The sequence below is a fragment of the Dromiciops gliroides genome, chromosome 1, assembly GCF_019393635.1.
Source record: "Dromiciops gliroides isolate mDroGli1 chromosome 1, mDroGli1.pri, whole genome shotgun sequence".
NCBI lineage: Eukaryota > Metazoa > Chordata > Mammalia > Microbiotheria > Microbiotheriidae > Dromiciops > Dromiciops gliroides.
Window position 1 is genome coordinate 629810781 of NC_057861.1, and position 14193 is coordinate 629824973.

The 14193-nt window shown below is 43.0% G+C and overlaps 1 protein-coding gene across 5 annotated transcripts in view; it reads left to right on the plus strand.

The window, feature by feature from the left end:
- CACNA1H (calcium voltage-gated channel subunit alpha1 H) overlaps window positions 1-14193 on the plus strand; it is a 440720-nt gene that overhangs the window by 305382 nt on the left and 121145 nt on the right. For all 5 annotated transcript variants that reach the window (XM_043977864.1, XM_043977865.1, XM_043977861.1 and 2 more), the window contains exon 7: window positions 9562-9877. In XM_043977864.1, coding sequence (XP_043833799.1) covers window positions 9562-9877 — 316 coding nt within the window. The remainder of the gene's footprint in view (window positions 1-9561; window positions 9878-14193) is intronic.

Genomic DNA, 14193 nt, shown 5'->3' on the forward strand with positions numbered 1-14193 from the left:
AGGAAAGGAGAGGACAGGAGAGGACAGGAGAGGGAGAGGGACAGGAACAGGGACAGGGACAGGACCCATATTAAGAGCTTTGAAGAACAGCCACACTAAGGGAAGATGAATTGGATGATGAACCAGCAAAGGAAATTTAAAGGGGGTGGTTAGAAAGGTAAGACAAGAACTGGAGTGTCATGAACTTAAAAAGCAAAGTCCACACAGCGGGACAGAAGAACCCATCATGAGTTCACAATGGCTGGTTCACAGGGCACATCAATACTGTGCTATTAGCTTTTCCAAGCACACTCCTATCCCTTACCTCAAGCCTTAGCTCTGATGACAATGGCTTCTGCTCTCCTTGCTCTACCTAAACCACCCAGACAGGAAAGTTTGCAGGGCTGCTATCTTCTGCATTTTACAGATGAAGATACCGAACTCCAGAAAAAGACACTGACTTATCCAAGATCATTTAAAAAGTCAGTGTCAGACCTGGAAGTACCTCAAGTTTCCTGACTCTTGGTCTAGAGTTCTTCCTACTATCTCTGGTTCCTTGAAAACTGAGTCCCTCCTCTCTCACTGACAAGCCTGGGACAGAGCTCATCTCTGCCCAAGTCCGCTGCCCCACCCCACCACCCCCATCCTCAAGGCATTAAACCTTCAAACCTTTGCACAGGGTTTAGCGGCCTCTCTATCTAGCCCGCTTGCCATTTGGTCTCCCCACCCCCACCCCCACCCCCACCGCCCTCCACGTGCCAGAGGAGAGAAGCAATTTCTGGACGTCTCTGGACAGCTATCAAAATCCCATGTTTTTTATTCGAAAGGTCACCACTGCGCAAAACGAAAATGTGTTATTTAAATGCAGATTCGCCCACCCCCCACCCCTCCCTTCTTTCTCATCAAATCAAGGGAGTTTTTCTCTGAAGCTGGGATCCCCTTGATAAATCACTTCACCAGGATCCCAGCTGTGCTACTGACTCATCCCGTGCCCTTTGCCCGCTCTGGACCTCAGTTTTGTCGTCCATTAAATGAGGAGTTCGGATGAGGTGACCTCTCAGGTACGCCCATTCCAGAGCTAACATTCTAGGATTATATACAACTCGAAACGCCTTAGCCAATGCTCAAATAATCCGAATAGGTAGTTAAGATGCCTTTTCCATTAGTGACTTTCCACTGTGTTCTCTGCAATGCCTGCTCTATAGGTAACAAACTTGCTTTCATCTTAAACCATTTCTGTCTTCTTGCACTCTCTGAGAACTGGCTTCCTCCTGACAACGATGACCCAGCTTCCTTGGCCACCCTTTCCAGCACTGGCTGCCCTTTCAATTATACCAGTCGTGGTTGGAGATGTTGGAATACTCTTTGTTCCCTGTTGCCACTTCTAGGCTCTCCCTCCATCAGCATCACTCAGTAGCCTCCCTTCCTTGGCGGTTCATTCGATTTATATTTATCACCCAATCAAAATTCTGGTAGCTGTCAATCTGCAGACCTCCGGAATACTCTCCATCCTTCCTCATTAGTTCAGTGCCTGTTTCACAGTCTTTTTCTCCTCCCCACCTCCTGCCCTCATCTAAGGGGACTTCAGCATATATAATTGTCAAATTGATCTTCCTAAAGTACAGGTCTGACCATGTTGCCCCCTCCCCCTACTATACAATAAACTCCAATAGGTGGCTCCCTATTACCACCAGGATCAAATATAAAATCCTCTGCTTGCCTTTTAAAACCCTTCATAACCTGACCTCTTTGTAGTGTCCTTATACCTAATTCCCCTCCAAATACTCTGTGTTCTAGTGACAAAGGCTTCCTCGATGTTCTTTTTACAAGACATTCCATCTCCTGATCCTGAGCAATGTCATCTGCCGTCCCTTTTCCTGGAACTCTCTCCCTCCTCAACTCCTCCTGGTCTCTCCAGTTTCCATCAAGTTTCAGCTAAAGCCCCACTATCTGCAAGAATTCTTTCCTAATCCTCATTAATTTTCATGGCTTCCCTCTGAGATTACCCACCCACACACACACACACACACCATTTATCTCATAAATGTCTTTTTTGTGTATCGTCTCTCCCATTAAACTGGGACAGTCTTGAGAACAGGAACTATATTTTTGCCTTTCTCCCTACCTTAAGCACTTAGCATAGTGCCTGGCACACAATGGGTGCATAGTAAGTGCTAGGTGATTGACTTTCATGGGCAAAGCAGTGTCACAGATTATGATGGAAAACTAGTTCATCATCCTCTGAGCTTTTCAGACTTTGACTTCAAGCGTTCCCTTTACCCATTGACTTTTTTTTTTTCTTTTTAGTGAGGCAATTGGGGTTAAGTGACTTGTCCAGGGTCACATAGCTAATAAGTGTTAAGTGTCTGAGGCCGGATTTGAACTCAGGTACTCCTGAATCCAGGGCCGGGCCACTGTACCACCTAGCTGCCCCTACCCATTGACTTTTTCTCAGCTTTACCAAGAAACAGGCATTTACTGAGTCCCCCCTGTATGCCCAACCCTGTGAAGGAGGAAGAGGAGCTAAAAGGCACAAATGGAGGCTGTGTCTTGGGGAGCTCACAGCCTAGGGAAACAGCACTCATATGGAGGAAAGAATGGGAGAACAGTTTGAGATGTTACAGTTTAACTGAGGGGTGATGTAGCAGAGTAGATTGAGGCCAGGGTCAGCCTTGGCATCAGGGAAACCTAGGTTCCTTTGCTGCCGCCATTGCCTCATACTAGCTGGGAGTGAGGCAGTGGGTAAGTCACATGAACTCCCAGGGCCTCTACGTAGCTCTATAAGAATGTATAAGAATACTATATAATATATTATATTATAATGTATAAAATATATATAAGAATAGACTATATATTGTATATTATATATATATGAATAAAAGGTACAAAGAAGTCATTGATCTCCAACTCTGAGGGAGATTTTTGCATCCAAAGTTCCTTATATGGGCAGTTAGGTGATGAAGTGGATAAAACACTGGGCCTGGATTCAGGAGGACCTGAGTTCAAATTCGGTCTCAAACACTTGACACTTACTAGCTGTATGAACCTGGGCAAGTCACTTAACCCTCATTGACCTGCAAAAAACAACAACAACAAAGTTTCTTATGCCCATTCGGTCCAGATACCACCCCTTCCCTCTAGCTGTGTCCCTAAATATGTGTGTATACATACATATATGCATATTTATATGGCAGCTAGCTGGCACAGTGGATAGGGCACCAGATCTGGATTCAAGAAGACATGAGTTCAAATCCAGCCTCAGACACTTACTAGCTGTATGACCCTGAGCAAGCCACTTAACCCTGTTTACTTCAGTTTCCTCAACTGCAGAATGAGCTAAAGAAGGAAATGGCAAACCACTCCAGTGTCTTTGCCAAGAAAACCCTAAATCGGCAGCGGGGTGGGTGGGTGGGTTGTCACAAAGAATCTGACGCAACTTAAAAGACTGAACAACAACAATATACATCTACATATATATTGTTGGGGCAGTGGATAGAGTTCCAAGCCTGGAGTCAGGAGGGCCCGAGTTCAAATCCAATCTCAGACATTTACTAATTTTGTGACCTGAAGCAAGTCACTTAACCTGTTTGGCTCAGTTTCCATATCTGTACAATGAGCTGGAGAAGGAAATGGTAAGCCATTCCACTATCTTTGCCAAGAAAATCCCCAATGGGGTCACAAAGAGTCAGACATGATTAATCGAATGAAAAACAAAAATGTATACTTATACATATATGCACATGTAGACATGTATGTGTGAATAGGCAAAAACATATATGCATGCATGCTTGCATATACATGTACATACATATGTATATGTAAGAGAAAGGGAATAGTCCAAGATGACCCCAAGTTTACAAGCAAAGCTGACTGAGAAAGTGAATAATCATGGAACCTTCAAACAAAATAGGGAAGTTTGGGACAAGAACTGGCTCAGGTAGGAAGATGAGACAATAAGTTCCATTTCGAACATTTGGTACAAACTCCAAACAAACAGCATTCAGGGATGACCTTAGAGTCACAGTAACTCAGGTTGAATTCCACCTCCTTTGCTCCTTACATGTTCTATAGTTTTCCCCTGGACCCTATAGACATATGTATGTGTGTACATATATGTGTGTGTGTGTGTGTGTGTGTGTGTGTCTCTTCATCTGGGTCCCGGTTTACTCGTAATATCTGACATAATGGTGCCATGAAGGATTCATTGTTCTTCCCCAAACCATAAGTTAACTGTACCCAGTAAAACATGGAGGCCCAGGGTCTTAAATCCCAGATCTGCCACTAACTATCTGTGTGGGCTCAAGGAAGTCGCTCAGTTTCTCTGGGCCTCAATTTTCTTCCTCATCTATTGAATGAAGGTGTTGGAAGAGATGACCTCTATGGTCTTTTATAGCCTTAGACTTATGATCATCTGATATTGTACAAGCAGGCTGGTTACAGAATTTCTTTGGTTAATATTGTTATTAATCCTGTACCTCATGTTCAGAGGGTTTTTTCAGCATATATATTATTGATGATCTGATTGAGGATATTAATTGGGTTTTTTTAAATCTTACAACCTATGGAATATTAAAGTTATTATAAATTAATATTTAATAGAATAGGGTGTTAAGTAATATGATAATATATTAAACAATGTACCATAACAAATTGATCATGGTAATAAAAACTTTTATCCATGTAGTGCTTTATGGCCTCCAAAGCACTTTACATACATTATGTCATTGGATCTTCAAGACAATTCTATGAAAAAAGTCCATCAAGTATCATTAGCCCCCTTTTATAGAGGAGGAAACAGAGTTTAAAAGCAGAGAAGTGACTTTGCTGAAGGTTATATGGCTAATGGGCAGCTAGGCCCTTACTCCAGGGCCTGGAGTCAGGAAGACTCATCTTCCTGAGTTCAAATCTGACCTCAGACACTTATTAGCTGTGTGACCCTGGGCAAGTCACTTCACCCTGTTTGCCTCAGTTTCCTCATCAATAAAATGAGCTAGAGAAAGAAATGGCAAACCATTCCAGTATTTTTGCCAAGAAAACCCCACATGGAGTCATGAAGAGTCAGACATGACTGAAAACAACTAAACCGCAAAAAAAGGAATAATAAGACTTCACTTACCTTTTTATGGTGAAAAGCCAAAGAGATGTGTATGTAAATGCTTTAGAATCTGTAAGGCACTGCAGATATAAAATATTGCTATAATATTATCATTTTATTATGATACATTCTTTAATATGTTTAACCATATTGTTTACTATTCTAATCTGTTGAATATTAATTATTGATCATAATAATTTTCAAAGTTCATAGGTTGCAATGGATAAAAAAGATTACCAATTTAATACCCTCAAAAAAATCATCAATAATAATATAAACTTAAAAATCGAAACACTTGCTGATACCAACATCAATCAAAGGAATTCTGAAATCTGCCCTCTTGAACAAGTATCATAGAGCTCTACATAGACCAAGAACTGGAAAGGATTGTAGAGGCCATAGTACAACCCCTTCATTTAACAGATGAGGAACCAAAGCCCAGAGCAAATGAGCGACTTCACCTTAGTGAAGTCCCATAAGTAGTAAATGATAGAGCTGGGATTCAAATTCAGGCCCTGTGCCTCCAAATTCAATATCATCTACCAAGAGTAGTCGGTTAAAGGAGGAATACTCTTATGCCACCACCATATCACTTGCCACCATCTTAAGGAATACAGGACAACTAAGTTCTAAGACTGGTGAGCAGCATGCTTGGGGCACAGCTCTAAGGAGAGTCACTGTGAGGGTGCCTGAAGAAGGGTGAGAGGGGCAGGAAAAGCCAGAACCTCTTGTTTGATCTTCATTCTTGAAGAGGACCAGTGGCATCACAGAGTGACGTCTTGACTTGTGGGTGAATTTGGATGTAAGTGAGGCAGAGATGCTCAAAGCTATCAGCCTCACTCTCTCCCCCAGTGTCATCAAAGTCCAGTGGCAAGACAAAAGTCAAGATGACTGGCAATGGCCTGGGGATGCAGACCTTTCCCAGGTCTCGGTTTGTCTGAGGCAACACCCATTCAATTACTGACTAAGGGCTAGTTAAGAGTCGAGGCAGGGGGCAGCTAGGTGGCACAGTGGATAGAGTACCGGCCCTGGATTCAGGAGTACCTGAGTTCAAATCCGGCCTCAGACACTTGACACTTACTAGCTGTGTGACCCTGGGCAAGTCACTTAACCCCCATAGCCCCACAAAAAAAGAGTTGAGGCAAAAGATGGCCTAATTTTCCATCATAAAATGTCAGTCTGGGAGGAGAAGACCCTCAAAGTGGCCAGAACCTCTCTCTAAACAAGTGTGGAAAGGGAAAGAAAGACCCCATCAAGACCTCTTAATCACAGAACCACATAGCTAAGGAGGTCTGGGGTTCCTGAAGGACTTTTCCTGTGGGGGCCTGGGCTCCTCTGTAAGATGGATGTCCCTAGGCAGTCCTTGGGCATCAGACTGTGAGATGCCAATGTCATGGGCACAGAGAAAACCGGAGGATTTGTGGACGATGGCTCCACGGCACAAAACCATTGAGAGTTTTGTCCTCGACAAGACCTTCTGACTCCTGTTCTATCATGGATCTTTGGATGCTCACATCTGAAGGCAAGGGAGTGTCCCACACAGAGCATAATTCTACTAGCCTACAAGAGGTAGCATGGTATGGAACACTGGACTTAGAACCAGGAAGCCTGGATCCAAAACTTCACTGGAGAATCATTTAAAGTCTCTTAGCCTCAGTTTCCTCATCTGTGAAATGGGGGCAATGATAGTTGAATTACCTATATGATAGGGTGCTTATGAGGGAAGTTCTTTGTAAACCATCAAGCACTATGCAAACATAAATTGCTTTTATTATTACTTTTCAGGTCAAGGATTTAGACCTTTCCTATAAAACCGCTCTGGTACAGTCCATGATCAAAAACACCAGTACCAGATCATTTAACAAATGGAGTGAAAGGAGTTAGCGTCAGGTCACCAGACTCTCCTCAGAGACCTCACATCAGGATCTCAGGGACCAAAAGTTCACATTCAGGAGGCATTGCCAGGAGCGCAGAGCCGAGTGAGCCCAGCTGTACAGGGGAATGGCAGGGGGGCCTGTCACAGCTTACTGGGCTGAAATACGTAAAGCCAGGAAACATATCCCTAAAAGAAGATCTAGGGGCCTTATGTACCCCACTGTCCCTAGGGGTGTTTCCTCCTCTCCAGGCCCTGACTCCCAGTGTGACTGACCTTGGTACATCTACCCACATGCTTACCCTCAGCATCCCAGCAGTAATGACAGCTAGCTGCACTCTAGTGACTCAAGACTCCAAATTTAAACTTACATCCCCACCTTGTGTCTATGTTGAGGTGTATGGATGGTGTTTGGGGGGAGGGGTACATCTGAAGCAGTTCTATGCATACATGTTTTGTCAAGTAGTTGTGAACGTAATGGCTGGTAGCAAAATGGATGGCCAACCCCACCTCTGCTCAGCTCCTCCATCTCCAGGGAAGGAATATAGGTCACCTGAAGTCTGTGGGGGAGGCTGTTGGGGGAGGCCGTAACCTAGTAACGTGTTCTCCTCATCTGGCCCCAGAAGATGTTTAATAGTATGTATGTGTGTGTGTGTGTGTGTGTGTGTGTGTGTGTGCGTGTGTGTGTGCGCGCGCCCATAGTCATTTGGTAATGCCAGGCTATAGGGACAATGCTGAAACATAAGCCTTAATCTGATTTTGTGCAATAGCCAGAGAGGTTTTGTATGCAAGTTAATGATCTTTCTCTGCAAAAGGGCTCTTCCAAGTGAATGGAGACCCAACTGGGGAGAAGGCCTAAATCTAGAACCTGGTACATCCTTCCCTCTTGCTCCCCTGAGACTTCTCTGCTCCCTAAAGGGGCAGAATTGTGCCATCTGAAGCTTATGGACCTTGTCTAAGAAAGGATTTCTTTCTTTTTTTTTTTTGATGAGACAATTGGGGTTAAGTGACTTGCTCAGGGTCACACAGCTAGTAAGTGTCAAGGGTCTGAGGCTGGTTTTGAACTCAAGTCCTCCTGAATCCAGCACTGGTGCTCTATCCACTGCGCCACCTAGCTGCCCCTAAGAAAGGATTTCTGAGGTTCCCTTCTAGGTCAACCATGTTTTTACCTTTCTTTGTAATGCCAGCACTTCACCTAGTATCTGGAATATAGGAAGTGATTAATAAATTCACATTAATGATGGCAGCAGACAGGAGGCAAGGTCAGAGCCACTATGGATATTTGTGCCAGACCATGTCCTGAGCTCTAGGGATGGACACCAGTGAGCAAAAATGGAGGCCCTAAAGGGTTCATGGAATCCAGCCTTTTCAGTCTGTCCCTGCCCCAGATCTGTCCCTAGCTCCTGAATCTGGGTCCATGATTCCAGGGAGAAGCCTTGGCCTGACTGGTCATTCCTCATGCTTTTCCTGGACCACAAGCCCTTCTAGAAAAGCCTATTCCAGCTTCTCCATGGCTTGCCTGAAGAATGAGTTAGGATTTTCTGGAACTACTATTGTTTGATGATGTTTATCTCCCAGGCCAGACTCTCACCCAACTGGAAGGAGTTGGGGGGAGGAAGTAGAGCATTCAGGATGGCCAACAACTCTAACTTCTCCTCCATAGGAGATGGCAAGTGAAGGGATAAGGAGCAAAAGACAGGGAAGAATAAGAGATGTTGAAAGGATAATACTGTGCTTAGCACTGGGCAGCAGATAAAAGAGACTTGTAGTCATCGGTCATCATCTTCCTCTGCCTCTTCAAATCTTTAGTTTCTTTTATGACTGTACTCAAGCACCACCTTCTGTAGGAAGCCTTTTCTGAACCTTCAGTGGTTAGAGCTCTCCCCTACCCCCACCCCCCCATCACCTTGTATCTTTTTGGTATCTATTTATTCCTACATACATACATATATGTTGTCTCCACCATTAGAAGGTAAGTTCTTTGAGAGTATAGATTCTGCTACCTTTTGTCTTTGTAACCACAGTATCTGGTAAATGATAGGTGCTTGATAAATGCTTATTAATCGGTTTATCATTATCAACAGAATCACTTTAATAATAGTAGTAGTTCATCTTTAAGATCTGCAAATTATTCCATGTTCTTGCTAACTCGATGAGTTTGGGCAAGTCATTGCCCCTTTATGAGCCTCAGTTTCCTTATCTATAAAATAGTGATGGTTGTACTACCTTAGAGAGTCGTGGAAGACTCAAATGAGAATATATATGTGAATATATAATTAATATGCATATAATATAATTAGTATAGTATAATGTGATGTATGATATGATATGGTATGATATGATACGATATGGTATGGTATGATATGGTATGATATGGTACGAAATATAATATGTGTGTATATAAAATGTTTTGTAAACTTAAATGGCTTGTACAAACATTTGCTATTTTTATTACTAATGAGTAGTTATCTTTTTGGAGGGGGTTTCACATGCCATCATTACCTAAATCACAAGATTGTTGTGGGCTCTCTGAGTTCTTATTCTCATTGTGGTTATTAAAATCCTCATATACCTTTTGACAATTCCCCCAACCTTGTTTTCTTTCTGGCCACAGGAATAATAACCTGACCTTCCTGAACCCCTATTATCAGACAGAAGAAGGCGAGGAGAACCCCTTCATTTGTTCTTCACACCGTGACAACGGCATGCAGAAGTGTTCCCACATCCCCATCCGCCGGGAGCTGCGGGTGGAGTGCACACTAGGCCTGGAGGCTTACAGCCGCTCCTTGGAGAGCCCTGACGGTGGTGGCCGAAATTCCTGCATCAACTGGAACCAGTACTACAATGTGTGCAGGACCGGTGACCTCAACCCGCACAATGGAGCCATCAACTTTGACAACATTGGCTATGCCTGGATCGCTATCTTCCAGGTGCGACTCCCCAACCCCCTCCCATGTGGGGTCATCCAGAAGACTAATAACTTGAAAAAAGAGAGGGGGCTCTTTCTAGTAATGAGAGAGGAAATATAAAGACAGACTAAGGGGATGAGGGATGCTCAGTATGGGGAAGGATATTAACAGATATAGGAATGGAAAAATACATCTGGGACTGCATACAAGAGAATATAGGAATCATGGGATTTGCAGCTGGAAGGGACCTTAGAGATCATTTAGTCCAACCTTCTTATTTTACAGCCAAAGAAATTAAGACAAGGACAGACTCAATAATTTGTCCCATGTCATACAGCTCATAAGTAGCAGAACTAGGATTGGAATCTGATTTTTTTTATTCCAAATTCTGCTCTTTTTCTTCTATGCCATGGTATCTCTGGGACTCCAATCATATCTAGTTCAAGAAAAGAGTAGTATTATAGATTTAGTGCTAGAAAAGATCTTAAGGGATAATCTCATTCAAACCCCTTATGATTTTTAATTCAGTCTTGCACTACCTCCATTACTGGTGTACACTGATCAGACCAGTCCATCTTTTGTTAAAACCACTGTGCATATGTGTGCATTTATGGGTAGCATCTAAAATAATGGAAAAGTAGATAGCAAGTAAAGCTAGTTAAATAGGGCCAGACCTAGGACTTGAACTCAGACCTCCAGACACCATGAACCTTCCACGGTATAACCCTGCTTTAAAATCACAGAAGGTAAACATGGAAAAGATGATATGTCTAAATATAGAGGTTGGAACCAGATAGAAAAGGCTATAAATGACAAGATAAAGAATCTTAACTTTCTATATATTTGGATGCTGAAATGAAGGAGGGCCCTTGAAGCTTAAGATGGGGAAATTTCTGAAAAACAAAAGGCCATTTTCTTCTTCTGTCAGTCAGTCAACAAACATCTATTAAGTGCTTACCATATTTTCAGGCACTGTGCTAAGCACTAGGGATACAATGAATGGCAAAAAAAATTAGTCCCTTCCCTCAAAGAACTCCCATTTTAATGAGAAACAACATACACATAATTATATATATATATATATATATATATATAGTGAAAATGGAAGGAAATCATAGAGAAGGGATGCCAGCCTACCATCCCATCCTTCTCTCCCCCTAGTGCCTTCTGACTCAAGCAGATTACTTTACCTTCCCCAGTATATACCCCACAGTGTCACACCTGTGTCCAAGGCTTTCATCCCAAGGTCCTTATGGCTGGAACACCCATTCCCTAAAATCTGTCTTTCCTCATCATCCAAAGCCAAGATTAGATGCCACCTCCTTCATGAAGCCTTTCCCACCCTCCCCTATCCTTTTTCCCCACTCTCGGGCAGCCTGAATTGATCTCTCCCTCTTCAGACTTCAATATCATCATGTTGGAACTTCTCAAAGAAATTATCACATGATCCTTTTTCCTCTTATTTTCAGTTTTGGATCACTGTACAATTTCCCGTACCAGATGGAGAACTCTTTGGGGGCAGAGGTGGTTTCTTATTCGTCTGTCTCTCCTCCAGAGCATAGAGTTCTATCAAGATATAGTATAATGAAAAAAAGATGGAGGAAGGAAGGAAGGAAGGGATTTTAAGTGTTTACTATGTGCTCAGCACTGTGCTAAGAACTAGGGATACAATACATAAAACCAAGGAACTTAGATTTTAGGTACAACTGTGACACTTACTCCCTGTGTGTCCAAAAGCAAGTGACAATCTCTCTGGGCTTTGGTCCTGTCCTTTATGGAACTAGATAAACTTCAAAGTCCCTTCCTACTCTAAATCTATGGTCTTAAATGTTCAATAAATAAATGAGGAGACACTGCTAGATTTGGAGTCAGAAGATGATAGACTGTAGATCCAGGAACAACCTTCAACATCATCTAGCTCTACCCTTTATTTTACAGATGAGGAAACATAACCACACAAGAAGGTGTTTTTTTAAACCTTCTGTTAATAAGTGGCAAGGCCATGATTTGAACCCAGCACTCTGACCCTGAATCCCAGATCTTCTACTTACTACCTAGAAAACACAAACCTGAGTGACTGGATAAATGGTGATGTCCTCAACAGAGACAGATAAAGTTGAGGAGGAGGAAGATCATGAGTTTTATTTTGGACATTTTGCATTTGAGCTTCCAACAGGATAGCCATGTAGATATATTTGAAAAATAGATATGCAGGACTAAATTAATTAAAGAAATTCGAGCTAGATATGATTTGGAAGTAGAGATGACAATTGAACCCACTGGAGTAGATGAGATCAGTGAAAGACTATGAAAGGAATAGTATGAAAGAATTTTGTTGGGTTCTCATGTTAAAGGTACAGCAAAGGAGACTGAGAAGGAGCAGCCAGACAAGTAGGGAAGAGCCAGGACATGGAAGTTTAGGGAGGAGAGCGTGATGTCTAAGGCTTAGAGAGCTCAAAGAGGAGAAAAGAACATCCCACTTAACATTGAAAAGATGACAGGTAACCATTAAGAGAGCTGCTTCAGTACAAAAATGGCAGTCAGAAGTCAGACTGGAAAGAGTTAAAGAGTAAAGGAGAGATAGGAAAGTGGAGCCATTAAATATACCTTACTCTGTCTCTCTGTCTCTCTCTCTGTCTCTCTGTCTCTGTCTCTCTCTGTCTCTCTCTCTGTGTCTCTGTCTGTCTGTCTGTCTGTCTGTCTCTCTCTCTCTCTCTCTCTCTCTCTCTCTCTCTGTCTCTCTCTCTCAGTCTCTGGCAATGAAAGGCAAGAAAAGCATCAAAAAATAGCTGTAAGGGATGGTATCTTCAATTTTTTGTGATTCTTTGAAAGGCAAGACCTGAGTGTGTTTGTTTATGATCATCATAATAGCAAGAATAGAAGAAATTATTGAAGTGAGAGAAAGTAATGGGGAGAGAGGAGGGGAAAGGAGAAAGAAAGGAAAGTAGAAGAAAAAGAAAAAATGAGAGAAGGGGAGGAGAAGGAAGGAAGGGAAGGAAGGAAGGAAGGAAGGAAGGAAGGAAGGAAGGAAGGAAGGAAGGAAGGAAGGAAGGAAGGAAGGAAGGAAGGAAGGAAGGAAGGAAGGAAGGAAGGAAGGAAGGAAGGAAGGAAGGAATTCCTAGACCATAGGGAAGAGGATAGGACAAAGGGCACAAGTGGAATCTTGGCAAGGAGAAAGACCTCCTCATCATCGTCATTCTTGGAGACTGGAGCAAATTAGAGGAAAGATGAAGATGTTTGAGAGGTTCTGAGCTGTGGAGCCAGAGAGATGAGACAGTTCATCTTTAAAACGAGGTGTTGGGCTAAATGCTCTCTAAGGACTTGATTCTGGCAATGAATGGAGTACGGGATGTGTGCTGATGCATCTTGCTTAGCACATATTCAGGTTTTCTGGGCATCAGTGTCGACAGAGGCTCAAAATTAGAGCAGACACTGGTGACTGCCAGTGACCTCTAAGTCCTGAAAGAATGTAGGAATATCGACAACCCCCTACAATCTGGCTCCAAACTATTTATTTCATACCTGATAGAGAACACTGCCTGAGCCAATCCTGTTGTTTCATCCAAGAGACTTTTTTTCGGGGGGAGGGGGTTCCCTGCAGCTTCAGAAACAGTTGGATAAGCTGCTAAGAGTTCAAAAGAAAATAGGATTTTAGAACTAGAAAAGGCAGCTGAGAAATCATCTCACCTGCTCCTGATTTTTTGACAGAGGAGGAAACTGAGGAACCAAAAAATGGAAGGGGCTTAGCCCAGGTCACACACCTAATTAATGGCAGTCATAGTTGGAACCCAGATTTTCTAAGCTCAGATCCACCATGCCCTTCCCACCATATCATACTGACCCCTATGCCAAGCCACTTACAGAGCATGGCCGTGACAGGGAAGGAGTGAGTCACCAGGCACTTTGAAGGTGGCACTTCTTGGACAGCAGACAAAGGCATGTCTCCTTTGCCAAGTCCATCTTATCCCATAGCAAATGGCGCATATTCATTAGCTTATGTGGACAGATGCAGGAAGAAGCCAAGAAATTAATTGGGAGGTTTGGGGAGGAGTGTCTTGCCTTTTATTACATGTGAATTCTGAGGCCATTTGGCACTGTGGTGATTGTGGAGGTTATAACATGAGCAATAGAGGATTTGTCCTCCAAACCATCTCTGAATTGGTATGGAATTACAAATTTCCCAAGGACTACAGAGCAGCTGTCTGTGTGAACCAAAAACAAAAATGCTGGGGTCTGGAAGAGAGCAAGGAAAGGGACTGTGAGGTGGTGAGTAGGAGAAGGGTACTACACTTTCTTCCAGCTGGCTGAGTTGGGCATAGGCTAGGGGGCCCATGTCC